Here is a 21,549-nt window from a genome sequence, read left to right as displayed (position 1 = left end):
AAATAAAAATTCAATTCCAAAATTTCATAAACTAAAATGAAGAAGAAGAAGAGTTTTGAGAGGAAGCTTTCATACTCATCGTTGCAGTGAAAGTGGGTCTAGATTTGGGTCTTGGTTGGGTTTTGATGAAAGTAGTGGAAAGTTTGGTTGAATGATTGGGCCTATTGATTGAAAATTTTGTGGGATTGGATGGAATTTGTTGAGTTTGTTGATTGTTGTTTGTAGAGCTTACTTCAGGTATGTTGAATTGTTGTTGATTTATTTGTAAACTCATATTGAAGGAACTTGTACAGCTTCTTTCAGGTCATACTTTGTTTTTGTTTTTGTTTTTTTTTTTTTTTTGATGCCCTGTTTAAGAAGACTGTAAAGTTTTACTCTAGTAGTCAGTAACATGTTACTATGAATTAAAGTAAAATATTACTATTAACCAGAGTAAAATGTTACTGTTAAACATATTACTATTTACTTGACAGTAATTTTTTTTTTTTTTTAATAAGGAATTTCATAGTCAACCTAAATCTTGATGAGAGAATTCTAAAAATACCAATTTTATTAAAAACCTACAATTAGATAAAAAGTTATATCATTTTAAAGTTTAAAATATTAAATTACTCACTAAGGATATTTTGGTAATAATGGTATGTACTAAACTTTTCAAGAAAAACTTTTTGTACTTGTCTTTAATGTATTAAAGTTTTATTATGAAGGGATTTTGATCAAATTTCTCAAAAATTTCAATCCTATAGTACAATACGCCTAATCAAAATTGTAAACGATTGGCAAATTTTGTTAGATAAAATGTCCATTAAAATCTAATCGAGATAACAAAAATTACAACCAATTAATGGAATATGAGGGCAAGTTTGGGATCTAGCTAAAATAGCCAAAAAGTCACTACGAAAAAGTCAACTATTATCTCTATTTTTTACACGTATTTTCATAAAAAGTTTAAAAAATCAATTAAAATCATTAATTTCCAAAACAACCATGAGTCTTGTGAATTGAGAATTTCAATCCTATATATACTCCAATATGTCCAATCAAACTTGCCCTCAGTTGTGGGTGTTTGGGAGCACCAAAAATAAAAAAGCCACATATTTTTTCGAATTCTTTTGTCTTGAGTGACTTTTTCTAAAAATTATATCAGTTTTTATTTTTCCGATCCATCTTGTGTAGATGAATCTAAAAAGTAATTTTTTTTTGAAAAATTTTTAAAAAAATGAAAAGCCAAAAAAGTTCACTATTCTTGGCTTTTTTTTTTATTTTTTGTGGATTTTTTTTTGAATTTTCTTTAGAATGTTTTAATTTTATGGTTTGTCTTATCAAGCTGAATTTAGAAGCCTACAATTTTTTAAAAATTAAAAAAATAAAATTCATTAAAGACAAAAATAAGGTAAACAAAACTTCACCAAATAAACAAACCCTAAACACGGACACGCAAAGAAAAAAAATATTAAATACCTAGGTGGGAATCTATAGAAGGTAGGAAAGCTATTTTAAGAAGATGGTTAAAAGTCATCTTCTAGGTTTTAATTTATTTTAAGTCACATTATCTTTCTATTTTTTTTACAGACTTTTAAAAAAAAAATCAAAAAAAAAATCAAAAAATTAACTTTTAATTATATTCTCAAAACAAAGAATTTTGGTGAGAGCAAGTAGCAGCACTCCAACCTTTGACATACACCCGATTTTGGATAGTATCTGTATTTGGTGCTACTTTTGTTTAAAGTTTACTAGCGCTCACCCCATGCTATGCACGGGATAAATATTTTTTTGTCCATATATATTATACTCATTTTTTTTTAATCATTTTGTTTCTCTTATATAAAAATTTGATTTAACTCACTTTTTAGAAAATTAAGTTTTTATTTTTTAGTAATTTTTTTAAAATTTTACGTAGTTTTTAAAAATTTTCTAGATATACCTAATCTAGATACACTTAAAGAGTAAAATATTTATATAATTTTTTTAGAAAAAAAATTCACCAAATACAAAAAAAAAAATCAAAAATAAGAAAATTCAATACATTTTCGTATTTTGTTGTATTCAATAAATCTTTTAAAGATTTTTGTACAAATTTTATACCTTTTAAGTATATCAAGATTAAGTGGATCTAAAAAATAAAAATATTTAAAAAATCACTAAAAATATAAAAATAAGAATTGAAAACTCAAAAAACTGTTTTTGAAAACTCTAAACAAAATAGAGTATTATTTGTAAATTTAAAAGTTGTGTAAAATTATAAAAAAAAATTAAAAAATTATGAGTTTAATGCACAAATAAATTAATACCTGTTATGATTTTATAATATACATAAAATAAATTAATTTCCCCTTACTCCACCCAAAATAAATTTAGTTGTATTATGTGTAAAATTATTGATTTTATTTTTCATAACATAAAATAAAAAAAAAACTAATATGTATTGTTAATATAATGGTAAACTTGCATTATCTTATTGGTGGAACACTACAAATACCTATCAAAATATACTTTTAACCATCTTAAACTTTATTTTTATTGAATTATTTATCCACTAAAATCATAAACAAAATATAGTATTAAATTTAATAGATTCTTGCAATCTAAGAAATTAAAGAAGATATGAAAATAATTAAATTTTGATCTTAAATTAAAAACTATAAAGAAAAACAAAAGAATTGAAATCATGTCTAATATGGTAGAATTTTCATTTCAAAACATAATATTTTCGATTTTCAAACCAAGTATGTACATATATATTTTGGATTTTGTAACACAAAATAAAACATGAAAGATTAAATTTTGATTGGAACACTCATAGTATCATTCACAGTTGTACCGTTATAAACCATTTCCTACCATATCTCAAAGTAAGACATGCAAATAAATAATAATAATAATAATAATAATAATAATAATAATAATAATAATAATAATAATAATAATAATAATAAAAAGAACAATACTATAACCAAAAGAATTTATATGAACACGATTTAAATTACAATCTGCCAAAAATCTAACGTATATAAACACTATTTAAATTCCTAATGCAAATCAAACCCATACTTTTCTCAATAAATACAAAAATGTGTCTTTGTGCAAGTGTATTCAAGGTATTTCAATAATAAAAGTACACCATTAATGAGAAGAAACATAATGAATCTGCATAATTGGGTTTGAAAGTTGTTTGGGTTGAAATTCTCTTAAAACTTAAAAGATTTGTGGTTTCAAAATCTACAACTTCAGCAGTCCATGTGCATGTTATTCTAAGCTTGTAATTTTTGAATCGTAAGTGCAGTTGGATTTGTTAGACTGATTTGCCTATGTCTGCACGTAAAGTTATGGGTAAATTACACTTTCGTTTTCGGCAATCTTTATAATGAAAATAAAAATCACAAATGGTTGGAAAAAAAAAATTATTAGAGCAAAAGAAAAGGAAAAACAAAGACATGAACACTACAATTTTTAGAGCATAAGAAAAAGAGAAACAGAGACATGTTTGTTGCCCTCATAAACAATAGCCATGTGCACTTAATTAAGCTCTATGGAGTGGGGCAGAGGAGAGAGATTTGTGTTTATAGGATTCTTCAATGGAGATGAGGGAGAGAGAGATTTGTGTTTATAGGATTCTTCAATGGAGATGAGGGAGAGAGAGATTTGTGTTTATAGGATTCTTCAATGGAGATGAGGGAGAGAGATATAGAACCGGAGAGAAGATTAGGTTTTATATATCCTATTAAGTTTTCAATAAAAATTCAAAGTTGGTGGAATAAACACTCCAGGAATATTCTCAATGACACAATATGCTACAAATTATTAGAGCAAAAGAAAAAAAAAAAAAAATAGAGACATGGACATTACAATTTTCTGCAATCTTTGTAGTCAAAACAAAAAATCTCAAATGCTTAGAACAAAAAATAAATTATTAAAGCAAAAGAGAAAAAAAAAACCGAGTCTTGCATTCGATGGCGAACTACTGGCATTCACTGCTGATGAAGGAAGTTGATGAATTATATATATTTCTAGTAGTAGATTGTTAGAAGTAATGGTTTAAGGGGATATGGATAGATGAGTGGTTTTTTTTTTTTTTTTTATATATATCTATCTATTGTAGGATAGTGAGAGAGTATGACTGAAAGTGTTTGAGGGTAGGAGAGATTTGTTTGAGGTGGGAGAGTAACAACTTTTTATGGATAGATTTTGTTTTTTTTTTTTTGTTGACAGCTTTTTATGGATAGGAGTTGTGGATATTGGGAGAGTGAGAGTGAAAGTCTTTGAGGGTAGGGGAGAAACATAGAATAGGAGAGAAAGATGGAAAAGTAGGAGTTTTTATTATTATGAAAGTCTTTGAGAGGGAAGGAAAAGAACTATAAACTCAAAAGAGAGTTGCCACGTATTTTATTTTTCAAATTTATGAGAATTTTAGAATGACATTTTGAAGGCTTTTGGAACAACACTACATTCTATCACGTATTTTTCAAATTTATGAGAATTTTAGAATGACATTTTGAAGGCTTTTGGAACAACACTACATTCTATCACGTATTTTTCAAATTTATGAGAATTTTAGAATGACATTTTGAAGGCTTTTAGAACAACACTACATTCTATTACATATATAGTATAGATAAACTAAAAATAATTTAAACTAGTTGAAAAAAAAAAAACAAAAAAAATTGACTATTGAAAAGTTGGGCAAGGATTTCTTAGTTACAAAAAGCTGCTGGTCCAATGCATTGTACAGAACAGTGCTATAATTGAGGATGAATGGATATTGGACATAGGCTTTGTGTGGTGCAGTTTATGAAATTGGTGTTAAGGGTTTTTTTTTTTCCCTTCTAAGAACCTATGATAAAGTGTTTGATATAGTTTCTGTTTATAATTTTTGAGAAAAAAAATGCTTTAAATAAGATAGAGAAAAACTAATTATTGGACTGCTAGGATAGAAATGCTTTGAACTTTTACTATTTGGTAATCAACTTTTAATTTGTAAGAAGTTACACCAAATAGGGGTGTTTAACCTATTTGGTTTTATTTAATTTTGTTTTGAATTCAAAATTAAAAAAATTAGGTTGTTTTGAAAATTAATTCCCAAAATGGGTCAAAATGTATTTTGTAAATACGTTTCTGATGAAAAATAATAATAATTCATTTAGAAAGCGTATTTTGTAAATACATTTTCTTAATCAGAAAGCGTATTTACGAAATAAGTTTTCAACATTAATTTTTTTAAATAATTAAAAACAACTAAAATAATTTTTTTAAAATAAAAAGCTGAAAACATAATTTGTAAATAAGTTTGCATAATTATTTTTGAAAACTCGTCATATTTTTTTTTAAAAAAATAATTAATAAAAAATTGAAATCATAATTATTTTTTTTTTTTGAAAAATGAAAAACTGAAACACATGTTTTTTTAAATAAAGATTCATAAACATGATTTCTATTTTAAATAATAACAAAAAAATTGTCTTTAAAGAAACGGTAATAAAATGATAAAAGTGTTTTGTAAACACGTTTTTGATATAAAAAACTTGTTCTATTTTTTTTTTTAAATGCAAAGCATTAAAAAAAAATTATGTTGAAAACATGTTTTCAATATAAAGAGAAATTATGTTGAAAGAGAGATGAACAACGGCGAGTAAGAGCCCGGGACAAAAAAAAAAAATGTATAACAGTAATAAGATGCAATGCCATAAAAAATAAAAAATAAATAAAAAAGGACTGAAAGCATGTTTTTAACATAAATGAAAAAAAATTTGTTCAAAGAAAGCAAGCTTTTTATTTTTTTTAAAAAAAATTACATTGATTTGTATGCCGTAAATAAAGAAAAATAACGTATTTACAAAATAAACTTTCATTAACTATTTAAAAATAATAAAAGCGTATTTATGAAATATGTTTTCTATTTCAACTACTTTCTATTAATTATTTAAAAAATATGATGAAAACATATTTACAAAAATACAACAATATTAAATATTTAAAAATTAAATAAAAGTGTATTTACGAAATGCGTTTTCTATTTCAACATGCTTTATAATTTATTTTTTAAAAAAAATTATGATGTTTTTTCTATTAATTATTTAAAAAAATGTAAAATACTTTTTCAGTTTCAATAGACTTTCAATTAATTATTTTAAAAAAAATTATGATGAAATACGTTTTCAAATATTATGTCAGTTTTACTATTTTTTTAAAAAAAATATGATTTTAGTTTTTTATTAATTATTTAAATAAAAAAATATGATGAAAATATGTTTTAAAAAATTATTATGAAAACGTATTTACAAAATAAGTTTTCAGATTTTTATTTAAAAAAATTATGATTTCAATTGTTTTATTAATTATTTTTCTTAAAAAAATTATGTTGAAAACATATTTTGCAAATATGCTTTCTAAATGATTTTTTTTTTTTAACAGAAAAAGTATTTTTTACGAGATACGTTTTGACCTATTTTGAGAATTAATTTTCAATGCAACCTAGTTTTTTAATTTTGAATTAAAAAAAAAAAACCCAAATAGGTTAAAGCCCCCGCCAAATAGGCCCATAGTTTCAGTGAACTCAATTTCTTTTTGGGTAAACTCTCAAATTTGTTATGTGGGATTTTAAGAATAATTACATAATAATTCTGCATTATCCATTTTGCAAGTTGAGGTAGCACTCTTGAACAAATAAGACATTAATAATGGGACGAGTGGAGTCGACCTGATCCACTTTAGTCAGTTGGAAGTGAGTCAAGTTCGGCCCCATCATTCTTTTCTGCAGGTTTCGATAATTAGAAGTACTAGGGTCAGTATAGCATATTTGTCTCAGATTCAAACCAAAATGGGATCAAAAAAAAGTTTGATTGGGTTGTATATATATGCATATATATATATAAAGTTTGATTCAGAAGTTATACAACTAAATATATATATATATATATATATATAAATATATAAAGTTTGATTCAGAAGTTATAAAACTAAAAAAAAAGTGATTGGATTGTATATATATAGTTTGATTTAGAAATTATAGAACTAAAAAAAAGTTTGATCGGGTTGTATATACATATATATAAAGTTTGATTCAGAACTTCTACCCAAAAAAAAAAAAAAAAAAAAAAAAAAAAAAAAAAAAAAAAAAAAATCAGTTAACCACGGTTTCCAGTTTTTATTTTTATTGTTTCAATCATGGTTTTTATTGGACTATACAGGAATGTCTTTTTGGTTAATTTCAGGTTCTATTGTCTTCAGGGGTTATGCCGGGCTTATAGTCCTTGGTACTATTATTCCTTGAATTTATCTGTTTACATTGGAATTTTGCTATTAGAATCAGCAAATTTAAGAGAAAAATTAATGTGAAGTATGCCGTGAAGTATTTGTGGTGGTTTGAGAAGAGGAGGGGAGAGAGAGAGAGAGAGAGAGAGAGAGGTGAAGAAAAAGTAGGTTGAAAATAGAATGGCATATTTTGTAAATTTGAAGAGGTAAAAAGGGTATTTTCGTCATAAAACGGACTCACTCTCTATGAAGGCGCGTGACTTACACATTATGTTATTTTAGACAGAAAAGTGCATTTTAGTCCATCAACTACAAAGGGATTATGTAGTGATTTCCGAATGCTAGGGGTAAACTGCACCCGGCCCAAACTAGAGGGAAAAAGTAAAATTTGCCCAAGATAGAAATTAAAATATTAATTTGCCCATGGCACCAACCTATGCCATGAACCTAACTTCGGTGTAAACTTGGGCCCATATAAACAATGTACTGTTAGCCACACATCTGTTTTTGACACACAGGATGGGTACAGAATATAGTTTTATGCTGTTTGATTGTGAATTTGAAACTAATGTGCTAATAGTTGTATCGATGGTGGTGGTGAGATGGTGGTACTGTGGAAGCATTGGTAAGATTTTTCCTACAAAGCTTTTGTTTTTTTATTTCTCAAGTAGAAAGTGTTTTCATAAGCTCAATGGAAAGTATTTTTCATGTTTTAAAACTAAATAATGTTTGCCATCTAATTAAGTTTAACCAAAAATGAAACGTGCACATTGAATACATTGTTCTATACGGAAAGTTCGTATAATTTTTTTCTATTTGTATATTCGTTACTCATTTCTTCAATGGCTATTTTCCTCGTCCGCAAAATCTGTCTAAACTGGTAGGATATCAAAGACAACATATCCACATAAATATCAGAATTTTTGCAAGAACTTTGATTGCCGGAATTGCTTTCCATAGCCTCAACAAACTGTTTTCCTCCGTAGCTCCAACCATAAGCTCATATCCTCAACCAATCTTATACTCACTTTTTGCTGAGAACTGTGAAGTCCAATCGTCCGTTGCATTCGTAATTGAGATAGATATGCTCCCAATGATATCAGGTAGTATATTACACATTTTCGTAATTGAGATAGGTATGCTCACAATAATATCAAGTAGTTTATAGCACGGTATTGCAAAGTGTGTGTAAAAAGTGTACACAACCGACTCTAGTAACACCTTCCTTGCCAAAGACAAACATTTCTCTTTCTATCCTGGATGCCTCTGTTTAACCCCTTCCGCGACAGATTTAAAGAGCTTCATCTTGGACCCACCCATATGCAAAGGCAACCCCAAGTATCTTTGAACATAGTCGACAAATATTCAATACAAATCAAAAAGAAAAACGGTGATAATGAATTCCCTCGTCTCAACTGCCTAGATGGAACAATGAACCCAGGTTTGTGCCCGTTAATCAGCAAGGAATGAAATACAATAGAGACAAATTACACAATCAACCGGATCCACTGCATTGCAAATCCTGACTTGCTCATAATAGCCACCAGAAGGCCATTCAACTCTATCATAGGCCTAGCTCATGTCAAGTTTAACAGCCATAGAACAATTTTTACCATACCTCTGATTTTTCAGATAGTTCATGATCTCTTGGGATAACAGAACAATTTCAACCATCCCTCTCATTTTCCTATTTGTATATCATTACTATTTGTCAATCATGATCACGATGATGAAAATTATGTTTTTAAAGGAACCACACTATGCCACATCATTCTATACAAAAAAAATTATACAATTTTTTTGTCTGCATATCACTACTCAAACTTTTAATGCATGGTGAATAAGTGATACATCATGTATGCAAAATATATAAAAAAAATGAAGGATATATTGTCAACTAAAATGCACTGTCCCCCCAGTTGAAGTGGCTGGCCATTCCAAACACCTAAATCTGCTTAAACCATGTAAATTTGGAGTCACAAACCCTACTCCTACTTTATGTTTTGACAGTAAACAAGTTATGGAATAATACTCCAACAATTTCCTCACAAATAGAAGTTATGTATTACAGATAAACACTCACAAACAGTTATATTACATACAAGCACACTTAACTAACAATTTCTAGTACAATCAAACACTTAATCTCTAATTGGTATATTTTCTCTGATAGCACCTTTGAAAACACCATTTCTATTTGATTCAGAACAATGGAGGGAAGCCATAGCAAGACAATCTTCATCCTGAAACATATTATCAAACTGGTTTTACATTTTCAGCCAAAGGTAAACAAGCTACTAGCTTAACTTAATAGCTAATTTTTGAAGGTTAATATTTTACATTATAAAATTACATTGGGGTTTCTCAACATTCTTTAGCTTTTGTGTAACTCACTACTAATAATTTTAAAAAATATATTTTTCACAAGCGTATCATAATTGTACCCGTATTCTATTTTTTTAGGTTCTGTTATATTGTCGTATCTGTATCGTATCATATCTTTATATCATATCCGTCATATCCATGCTTCCTAGCCTAGGAGGAGGGCACTTCTATATAAAAGCAGGCACCCCCACGTGTGAGAGGTGAGTGAATTTATGTGTTATTTTGAGTTATCGTTACTCTGTCAAAATATCTTGAGATATTAGCTTGCTGGCTTTATCATCGTAGTGCTTGAGCAACCGGGTTAGTTATTCTTCTAATTGCGCAAACATAGATCTGGGCAGCATGTTCTACGACTGTGTTTCTAGAATTTCAGGAGAAATATCAGAGTATTGGTTGTGATCAAATTTTAGCATACACATACTCCATACACTTTAATTTTTGATAATTTTTTTATTTACTTTTTCAAGATCCTTAATGTTTTGGGAAATTATATACAAGTGGAAGAAGAGGAAAAAAATTATAAATACATGGAGGGTGCAAGTGTGTCTGTGGGGTGCAAATAAAAGATTGTGGGGTACAAGTGACACTTGCACCCCTCCATGTGTTGGTAATTTCTTTCTCCTTCTCCCACCTGCATGTAGTTTCTCCTAATATTTTTTCATACTTGACCACATGGATATTGTTATCTAATACTTACATATCACATATACCAAAAATGTTTACAAAAATTTAAAAAATAAAATAAAAATGAAAATGAAATATGAAAAAACATAAAATGTTATTTGCTATATGCTCAATTATAAATTAAAAAATAAAAAATGAAAATGAAGTGAAAGAAACTATTTTATGTAATTGTAAATTGGAAATTTTAGTTGTTATATCGTTCGAGAAAATCTAATATAAAAGTATATATATTTATCTTGTGTGCTAAATGTAATTTTTATAATTCATTCAATTTTTTTTGATCTAAAATGTTACGTAATGACATACATATCTATTAGTTAATACTTACAATAAAATATTAATAATAACACAATTAAAACATGACTTTAGTGCAATTCAAATGACAACAACTCATTCACATAATGTCAACTATGTTTTTCTTTTAAATTTTAAAATTATTATTTTAATTTTTAAGATAAAATTTTTACTATTTATTTAAGGCTGTACAGTTTTGTGCTAGTTTATATATACACAAGACAGATTTCTGTTATTTGAAGTAGGGTTGAATCCAAAATGAGAAATATGACAGAGAAAAGAAATGATTAAACATAAATATAAAAACGAACATACCTTTAGAAGTTGTATCATTACACTTTGATTCAAAGGTCCCACGCATGTTTCCTAATCTGCACTTTGAGCCAATTATTTCCAATGCTCTCTTGCTCTTCCTTAATTTTCCTGACAGATTCCACAACAGTGAAGCCACAATAGTTCACCTCAATCATCTGCAGAGTGAGTATATCCCCCAAACTAGATGGTATTTCCTCGTGATTTTTTTATCATTTCCAACGATAAGTGTTGAAGGCTTGGAAAGTGACTGTAGCAGGTGATCCATCGCTCAAATTTGAGGTTCTTCAGTTTCAAGAATTTGAGTTGAGGAAAACCACCATCAATTGTTGTCCAGTGCCATCCCCAGCCAGCATCATTTTCTAATTTGAGAAGTTCAAGGTTGGGTAACAACATCCCAAGGACTGATATCTCCTCCCACTTTATCCTTGTACATTTCAAGGTTAGCCTTTTAACATTTCTAGGAAACTTGACCTCTCGGAGATAGGTTGAGTGCAAGAACTCACGGTATAGCTTCAAAGTGTCGAGGTGTCCTAAAAATTCTAGATTAGGAAACATCAAATTCCCCGAAGCAGACAAAAGATGTACACAAATTCCCAGCTTTGTAAGATAAGGAGTTCTTGCCAAAAAATCCTGAACAGATCCACATGGATCTAAGTCTGTGATGGTTCGTAGGTCTTTTAATACACGGGGATAGCTCTGATCCACTGCTGCTTCTTCAGAACATAAAGACACATCAACTTTTGCTCCTCCTTTAGCATAAAGATGCCTCAACTTTGGAATCTTCCAAACATTACATGGCAGAATAACCTTTACATAGTTTGTAGAAATAATAATAAGTGTTTCTAGGTTTGAGAGATTGGATATTGGTGGTGGTAATTCATAGGCAATTGTCAGATTAATTGCCAAATACCTCAAATTAACAAGTTGTGTTAGTTCTCTTGAAAAAAAGGCACTGTTGTACCATATGTCCAACACTTTGAGAAGTTTGAAGGTCTGACAAATAAATGAGCACACATCACCAAATCGATTGTCGTGATAATGATCTAACTTACTTCTGAAGCACAAGAACGATTGAACAACTGTTGGGGCATAAGACATGGAGGAAACATAATCAGATTTTTGAAAGAAGTTAGAAAGGGTGCACAGGCGGCGTTGGTTATTTGTTTCACAATTACTTGAAGAAGAAGGAGAAGCGTCTTTATCATTCTCAACTTGCTGTAGGAAATTAATTTCCCTGGCTTTCTTCAAGCATAAATCTCGCAACAAATCATGCATACGACATGCTTTAATTCGACCATCAAACCTTATTTGCTTCCCAATTCCAATCAGTTCTGGAGGGCAACTTTCATTTTGAAACACCTTCTGTTGTAACAACTCCCAACTCTCTTCTTCAGTGAGAAAACGCAGACAATGAGGATGGCAATCAGGTGAGGCATGCATAGCCAACTCTTTGAGGCGACTAGTGAACATAACTCTACTTCCATTGTTGTCATTGGGGAAATACATTTTAAGATCGACCCAGGCACCAATATCCCATAAATCATCAATGACAATGAGATATTTGTTGCCTTTTAATTGCTTGTACAACTTTTCACCTAGCTTCTCATTGGTCATGTTTATAATTTCATCGGTAAAGACGACATTAAAAGAACGTAAAATGTCCAACAACATATCTCTTTTTGTGGGTAATTGAGAAGCATAGGTCCATGCACGAATATGAAAGTAGTATGTGATGTAAGGATCATTGTACAATTTTCTGGCTAAAGTAGTCTTACCAAGTCCAGGCATCCCAACAATTGATATCATTTGTAGCTGCTTCTTCCCTCCAGCAAGTAGCTGTTTTATAGTCAACGCCTCATCATCAAAGCCCACTGTAATTTCTTCATGTACCATGGTTCTGTTCTCCATTGACATTGACATTGACGAATGGACTCCATGATTGAAAGACTGATCATCTTGTAGGAGTTGGATCTGATTTATCTGGCCATAAAATTGTACCACTTTTGCTTCGATCGTCTTAATCTCTTCCATGATAGTAATTTCTTCAAAAAAAACTGTCACCGTTGTTGCTGCTGTCCCTCTGCCCTGGAACTTGAACATCAAAAGAACGGATAAGTTGTCTTGTCTTGCAGATCACATAATAAATTTGCATCCGCAGGATTTTAGCTTCATGGTTCAGCTCATGCTGCTGCTGCTTCTCGTCCATATCCTTGAGAATGATTGCTAGGAATCTTAGCCGATAGTAAAAAGAGTCGATATGATCTATCTGATCTGCAGTCAAATTGCAGGCCTTACTGATCATTAGATGATTCAGTTTCTCCAAGACAGAATAATTTTCACCCATCTCCCTCTCCCTCTCCAATCTCTCTCTCTCTCTTGCTCTTTCTATTTCTTCCTCTGTCAAATCAGACAACGTGTTTCTCTTTCTATATACCGATCTATCTCTCTTTCCATCTCTCTCCGTTTCCATCTCTCTATCTTTCTTTCTCTTTCTCTTTCTCTTTCCCTAGCCCGATTTCGGCGCTCTGCCATCTCTCTCAAGTTTCCATAGACGAAGCTCATCAGAAAAGACTTTGTGGGTGTTTTGCAGGAAAAAAACTGGTGATTGAGCAGAGAATCTTGAATGGGTAGGTGGTGGTGTCGATCCAAAAAAAACGTGTAAAGAAAGATCTTTCAGAGTGAAGAAGCAGAAGGAGCAAGTGGCTTCTTGAGCTTGGATCCAAAAGGAAACATTGAAAGCAGAATTGCAATGCCAAAAGTAAAGGTAAATATAAAACAAAGTGAAAATTAAATTTTCACTTATTTTTTAATTGGGCAAATTATCTACACCACCATTGAAGTTTAATGAAATTACAAATTTTTTCTGTGATTTTAAAAATTATATTTTGTTCCATCACAATTAATGTCATTAATGGATATTATAAATTGATTAAAATGCCCTTTTGATAAATAATGACAAATTACTTACACCTCTTGAGATTTAATTAAATTACAGATTCTCTCTGAGATTTAGCTAAATTACAAATTCTCCCCTAATATTTAGCTAAATTATCATTTTTAAATAAGTTATGAAATGTAAAATTTAAATGGAAAAACACTCATCACACTACAAAAAATTAAGGTTTTAGAGACCAAAATTTAGGGCCAATTATTTTTAGAAGACCAAATATTTTTGTTGCAAAAAGTGTCGTTATTATATTTTTAGCAATGAAAATTGAACATTAGTGATTAATTATTATCTTTTTGGTATCAAATTTTTTGTCTCAAAAAATAAACCATTTTGAAACCAAATTATTTTGTCTCTAAAAGTCTAGTTATTATTGACATTTTCGAAATTTTATCAGTAAAAGCGTTATTTTTGGCTTTTCAGGGCGATCTTTTAGCGACTATCCTCATGATAATAGAAATTAGTCCCAAAATGTCTTTTGTAACAAAATTTTCACTTTTAGAGATAAAAAAAATTAGTCTCTAAAACTCTTATATATTGTAGTGTCAGATGGTGAAAATATCATAAAATTAACAAATAATTAAATAAGTTAAAAACACAATAAATGGCTTGTTAAAAAATTCTTAGAATATGTTTGGTTTGATTTTTAGAAATTTATTTTTAAATTTTTTCAAAAAAATTAAAATTAATTTGGTTAAGAAATAAAAAATAAAAATAATAATTATTTTTATATAATTTTATTTTTGAGGGGTTAGAAATAATTTTTAGAAATTAATTATATTTCTTCATATTTATTTTTATTAAATTAGTTTTTATTTTTTTTTAAATTCTGAATTTTTTTTCTAAACAAATCGAACATGGTTCCAAAAACATAATTTTTTTTTCCATCTAACGTAATTCTTTTGTAAATTTTATTGATTTATCAAAGGGATTTCAGTATGGGCAATATCGTCCACCAATTTATATTTTGGTGATGTCAGCTAATCATTCTTAACGTTTAATTAATGGTAAAGGTTAAATTGTCATTCGAATATAAATCTCGGGGCCGAATATAATTTTTAAAACTTTAAAGGAATATGTAATTTAACTAAACATCAAAGGAGGTGGGGTAACTTTCCCTTTTTAATTTAACTCTCAGATTTTGATTAATATTGTTTTTATATTTAAATTTTTAAAATTTTGATTAATATGACCTTTGTCGTCATATTTTGTCTATAATTAGGCAGAACGTGTTAATGTGGTATCAAAATTCATTTGGAATTTCATTTTATTTTCAAAACTATACCTTAAAAATTAATTTTGTCCCTCAAATATAAAAAATAATTAAATTTAAATATTTAATAAATAATTTTTTTATCTCAATAATAAAAAAATTAAATTTTAAATAATATATACCTTGCAAACAAATAATAAAAAATAAAAAAATATATATAAAAATTTTCATTTAGAATTATCTTGAGACTATAAAGTATGGATAATTCAACAACACATGTCGTGCCCGTACCAGGTACTTATCGATGTATTGTATTTTTGTATACGTACCGGATACACAAAATATTTACTCAAATGTCTCATTCTTAATTTTTGGCATTCCCAGACATATCTAGTATATATCCAAGCTGTGTCATACCTTAGTCGAAATAATATTTTTCTTCTATTACAAAGATAAAATTCATTTTACTAAAATTCCTTTTACTAAATTTCCATTTCATTTTTAGTTTTGTGTTTAGCATGATTTTAAAATTAAGTTATGATTTGTAAATATAATGATATTAAATTTTGGTTTATTTTATACATGTACTTTTGGCAGTAAATGTCAATTGTATGTTGAATTTAACAAATTAAACCATTTAATCAAGTTTTGGGTTATTCCAAATTAAAAACAAATATTTTTTTACAAACGTATTAAGCCGTACCAGTACTATACTTTTTTTTGGATTTTACTGTGTCGACATACCCGTATCGTACCAATACTAATACTCATACCCATACCTGTGCTTCGTAGGCCTTAAATTATCTCGAGTCGATCTTGGAGAAATGTATTGAGCTGAAATTTTTTTGATTACTCTATGTGTGTGTACGGGCGCAATTGTAACTAGTTTAGTATCCAAATTAATTTTAATAGAATTAATCGACTAATAGTAATTTCAAAATTGAGTAGGAAAAAAATTTCAAAATTTGGTCAGTACTTGGTATGGGTACATTATGTTTGCCGAAGTACCCATGCTTCATAGTCTCAAGCTAATTCCAAGTGAGGATTTTTATTATTATTATTTTTTTTGCAAAGTATATATTATTTAAAATTTAATTTTTTCATTATTGAGATAAAAAGTATTTATTAAATATTTAAATTTAATTTTTTTATATTTGGAGGGCAAATTGATTCTTAAGGTATAGTTTGGGGGATAAAATAAAATTTTAAATAAATTTTGGTGTCACGTCAGCACATTCTATCTAATTGTAAACAGAATGTGACAGCATGGGCTAAATTGATCAAAATTTTGAAAGTTTGAGTATAAAATTAATATTAATCAAAATTTGAGAGTTGAAAAACGCGTGAAAGTTTGTGGGCAAAATGATATTTTCTCTAAAACAAAAGTAAAGAGCTTTACTTACATAAAAGTGAATCACAACCTTCTAGTCTTTGTGCTTTAAATAAATAAAGGAAAATGATATAGAGACACATTAGTTACTCATTTTCTATACTTAATAATATGTAAGTGATATGATTAGTTGATGATTAGAGAATATATGAAAGAGAGTGTTACTTTTAATATTTTAATTGATTATCACATTACTGAATTTAAAAATTGAGTCTAATTTTTTTTTTTTCCAAATAGCAATACTCATAAATAAATGTAATTATAAAGATCAATAATGTAATCTAATTTAAGTTCTCAATTCACCGACTATTTATTGGGTGTCAGCATAAATTTTTATTATTTTCATAAATTTTTAAACCAAATCATGTAGAGAAAGAGAATTAGGAAATTACAAATATATATATATATATATATATATTTTTATTAAGTAAAATCGTTGAAAAAAATATATTTCACTCATAAAATTCAACGCAGGTGTATAAAAAAGATCTAAACTACATATTTTTATTAAGTTTAATAACGAAAATATATTATTCTGATAGTTTTACTATGATTTAGATTAAAAATAAATAAAAATTAAAAAACACTTAAAATTTATTTTGTTATAAAGTTTAAATATTAATTAATTTATTTTTTTAATTTGTCTAAAAAAGAATTTTAAATTTTTTTTAGATGGGCAAAAGAGAATTTAAACTATTCCAATAAATTGGTTTAGAAAAATGCATAGATTCCTTTTTTTGGACTCTCAGAATCCCTTTGAATCTCAACAATTGATATATGTGTGGGATCTATTCATGTATATAGACTTACCCCATTAATAAATGAGATAAAAAAGTAAAAGGAAAAAAAAGTTTCAATCATTGTTGATTTGTTTAAGGCCCCAATACGCCTACCTTTGACTGGGCCATATGAATGAATTTTTTGTTGCAATCCACTGGGAATGTTCATACATTTTTTTAATTTTTTAAAGCCCTATCAATGTCTTCTGAAATTTTTTTATTTGATATAATTTTTGTTTACATCACATCAACGTACTAAATGTATTTTAATCCTATCTATTTGATGTATGTAATGGAAAATTTTTATTACAAATTTAATAATTATAAAATAAAAATATAAATTTATAATTATTTTTAATTAAAAAAGATTATTAACACTCACTATTAAATTAATATAATAGAATATCTCCATTATAAATATGCAATGGAAAAGTTCACAATTCCTAAATTAATAACCAATGCCTATAATTCTACTTATAATTTTTGGTGCAATCTGTATAATATTCATTTCATTTCAAATTATTTGTTCGGCATAGAAAATGAGAATTTTCTCATATCGAATTTTTAAATTTTTTTTCACTAATTAAAAAATCTTTTTAACTATTATTACTTTACCAAACCAAACCAAACCAAACCAAACCAAACCAACCTTTAAGTCTCACCAAATGGGATCGGTTACATGAATTCTTCTTCTCCACACGGCTCTATCAAAGGCCATATCACTAGTCAAATTAAGTAGATTCATATATCTATTTACTACGCTAGCCAACGTCAATCTAGGTCTACCCCGTCCCCTAACATTTCCATCTACCGTCACTGTATTGCATCTCTTCACTACTGCCTTTGTTGGTCTCCGTTGAATATGACCAAACCATCTCAATCTATTCTCTGTCAACTTATCTTCTATTAGTGCTACTTCTACCCATTCCCGAATATACTCATTCCTAATTTTGTCTTTTCTAGTCTTGCCATACATTCATCTTAGCATCCTCATCTCAGCACACTTATCTTATCTACATGTTGTTTATTGGTTGTCCAACACTCATTCCCATACAACATCGCTGGTTTAATAGCCATTCTATAGAACTTTCATTTTAGTCTAGTGGGTACATGTCTATCGCATAGTACCCTAGACGTACTTCTCCACTTAAGCCACCATGCCTTAATTCTATAAATTACACTCATATCAATCTCCCCTATCGTTGTGATAATTTACCCTAAATAACGAAAATATTCACTCTTAGATAGTTCTTGGTTCTTAATTTTCACTTCTCCTCTGCTTTCATTGTTACTGTTACTAAATTTACACTTCATTTATTCTGTCTTAGTTCTACTTATCCGAAATCCTTTAAATTCAAGTGATTCTCTCCAAATCTCCAACTTTGTGTTAACTCCTTCTCTGGTCTCATCTATTAACACGATATCATCTGCAAAAAGTATACACTATGGCACATCATCTTGAATATTTCTTGTTAACTCATCCATAACTAAAGCAAAAATATAAGGACTTAAGGTAGATCCTTGGTGTAACCCTATAGTACTTGGAAATTTATTTGTCACTCCAGTAGATGATCTAACAGTGGTCACTACCCCTTCATACATATCCATAATCACATCAATGTAACCTTTTGTCACCCATTTCTTCTTTAACACCCATCAAATTATATCCCGAGGCACTCTATCATATGCTTTCTCAAGATCGATAACCACCATATGAATGTCTCTTTTCTTTTTTCTATATTTTTCTATTACTCTCCTCAAAAGATAGATCGCTTCTATTGTTGACCTACCAAGCATAAACCCCAACTGATTCTCTGATACCTTTGTAATATCTTGCAATCGACATTCCATCACCGCCTTCCACACTTTTATTATATGACACATTAGTTTGATTCCTCTATAGTTGTTGCAGTTCTGGACATTTCCTTTATTCTTATAGATTGACATTAAAATACTCTTCCTCTATTCATCTGGCATGTTCCTAGTCAACAAAATCTTACTAAACAACCTAATCAACCAAACAATCCCTTTCTTACCCAAACACTTCCAAGCTTCAATATAGATATTATCGAGTCGTAAAGCCTTATTCGATTTCATATTTTTAAGTGTAATCTCCACTTCAGAGTTTCTAATCCTGCGAAAGAACTTATAGTCTTGGTTTTCCTTATTACTAGCTATTTCCTCCCCTATTAACGTATGTCCATGTTCTTCATTTAACAGTTTCTCAAAGTAGTTCTTCCACCTTTCCTTAATCTCTTCATCCTTCACCAATATTTTAGAATCCTCACTCTTGATGCACTTAACTTGATTAAAATCTCTTTTTTTCCTCTCCCTAATCTTAGCAAGTTTGTCAACCCTCTACGCTCCCTCCTTACTATCTAGTCTAGTGTATAGGTCATCATAAACTTTCAACTTACCCTCTCTCACTACTTTCTTGACCTTCTTATTAGCCAATCTATAGCTCTTAAGGTTTTCCTCAGTTCTATCTTTCTGCCACTTTTTAAAGCACTCTTTTTTTGCCTTAACCACCGCTTGAACCTCTTCCCTCCACCACCAAGTTTCCTTAGAGTTGGGTCTCTTTCCTTTCGACTCTCCAAGAACTTCCCTTATGATTCTCCTTATACAATTGGCCATCGAGTTGCACATAGCGTTAGCATCATCTTTCAAGTCCCAAGTACCTTCCTTATCCATTATGTTCTTAAATATTTCTAGTTTATCCACTTTTAGGTCTCACCATCTCGTCTTACAACGCCCACTATCCTTTCTAGCTTGGTATTTCCCTTTAAAGCATAAATCTAGTACCAAAATCCTATGTTGAGAAGTTAGGCTCTCTCCAGGAATCACCTTACAGTCACTGCATTTTAGACGGTCCACTTTCCTCACTAAAAAGTAATCTATTTGGCTTTTAACTGACCCACTCTTAAAGGTTATCAAGTGCTCCTCCCTCTTCTTATACATAGTATTGGCCACCACTAGGTCAGAATCCAAGACAAAGTCTAAAATACTCTCTCCAGCCTTATTTCTATCACTAAAATCATATCCACCATGCATCCTCTCATAGCCTAGTTTATCTACTCCTACATGGCCGTTGAAATCTCCACATATAACTAGGTTCTCTTCTATGGGTATCTCCTGTAAAATCTCATCAAGTTGCTTCCAAAAATCCCTCTTAGTCTGATCATCTAATCCTACTTGGGGAGCATAAGCACTAATAACGTTCACTATATTCCCTCCAATAACTAGTTTAACTAACATAATCCTATCCCCTTTCCTAATGACCACCACTACATTTTCCATAAGATCCTTGACAACTATTATTCCTACCCTATTCTTATGTCTAATCTTGCCACTATCATATAGTTTAAACCCGGTATCCTCAATTTCTGTAGCTTTCTCATCCGTCCACTTAGTTTCTTGAACGCATGCTATTCTAACTCTCCTCTTAATCATAACATCTACCAATTCCATAGTCTTACTAGTTAAAGTTCCTATATTCCATGTAGCTACCCTAAACGTATAGTTTTGAACTAGCTTCTTTACCTGCGCTCGTCGAAAAAAACGTGGAAACCCTTGCCCATTTTTCACTGCACCCAAGCGTCGATACGGCACTCCTTGCTCACTTTTCGAAACACCCGGAGGCAAGCGCAACGCGTCACTTGAGGGAAATGACCTAGTATTTAATCGATTCAAAGTAGGATTTATTGTCATAAGGGATCTGAGCGGCTTTTTTACGTGTTGGCTTTCGGCTACTCAACACACGACTCTTCCCATTTACCCGAACTTAGGATCGGCGGAGTTATTAAACAACCGTGGCGGAGTTAATTATTTTTACTTTATGAAAAAAATTTAAATTTTAATATAAAAATATATTATTTTTAAATTTTCATTTTTCATTCCGAGGTAGTAATTCACAACATGTATTTTTGACGGGTGGTGCTAATAGCCCCCACCTTTTTTCAAAGGACTCCTGCTGTTTGGTATTATTTTAAGGACACTCAGGCAAAAATTTCAATTTTGAATTTTGTTTGGTGAGAGGTCCAGGTGTTGAATTAGCTTGTTCATAAGGACAGGTTGTAACGTCCCAAAATAAACACAATATAACTATCTCGTAATAACCAACAAATAGCAACATAAATGAATAGATAAACTTTCATTAATCAGAGTTTGATATACAAAAGGTGACACATGCGACATACATTCATAAACTGTACATCCTGAATCTACAACATGTGTTACAAGGTTGAGAAAAGAAATGAAAGGTAAACAAATAATCATATGCCCCAAAGGCTTACAT

At 29.5% G+C, this 21,549-nt stretch overlaps 1 protein-coding gene across 1 annotated transcript; it reads right to left on the bottom strand.

Annotated features, from left to right (window-relative positions):
* Positions 1-9,271: 9,271 nt before the first annotated feature.
* LOC114301356 (putative late blight resistance protein homolog R1B-13) lies at positions 9,272-13,686 on the bottom strand. The gene is made up of 2 exons (XM_082893727.1): positions 10,927-13,686; positions 9,272-9,491 (listed from the first exon to the last, which is right to left on the bottom strand). The coding sequence occupies exon 1, from the start codon at positions 13,024-13,026 to the stop codon at positions 11,107-11,109; it is 1,920 nt and encodes a 639-aa protein (XP_082749853.1). The 5' UTR covers positions 13,027-13,686; the 3' UTR covers positions 9,272-9,491; positions 10,927-11,106.
* Positions 13,687-21,549: the final 7,863 nt, after the last annotated feature.

This window comes from Camellia sinensis, chromosome 11, assembly GCF_055761805.1.
Source record: "Camellia sinensis isolate YWXY chromosome 11, ASM5576180v1, whole genome shotgun sequence".
In the NCBI taxonomy this organism is placed as follows: Eukaryota; Viridiplantae; Streptophyta; class Magnoliopsida; order Ericales; family Theaceae; genus Camellia; species Camellia sinensis.
This window is presented reverse-complemented; position numbering and strand designations above follow the sequence as displayed.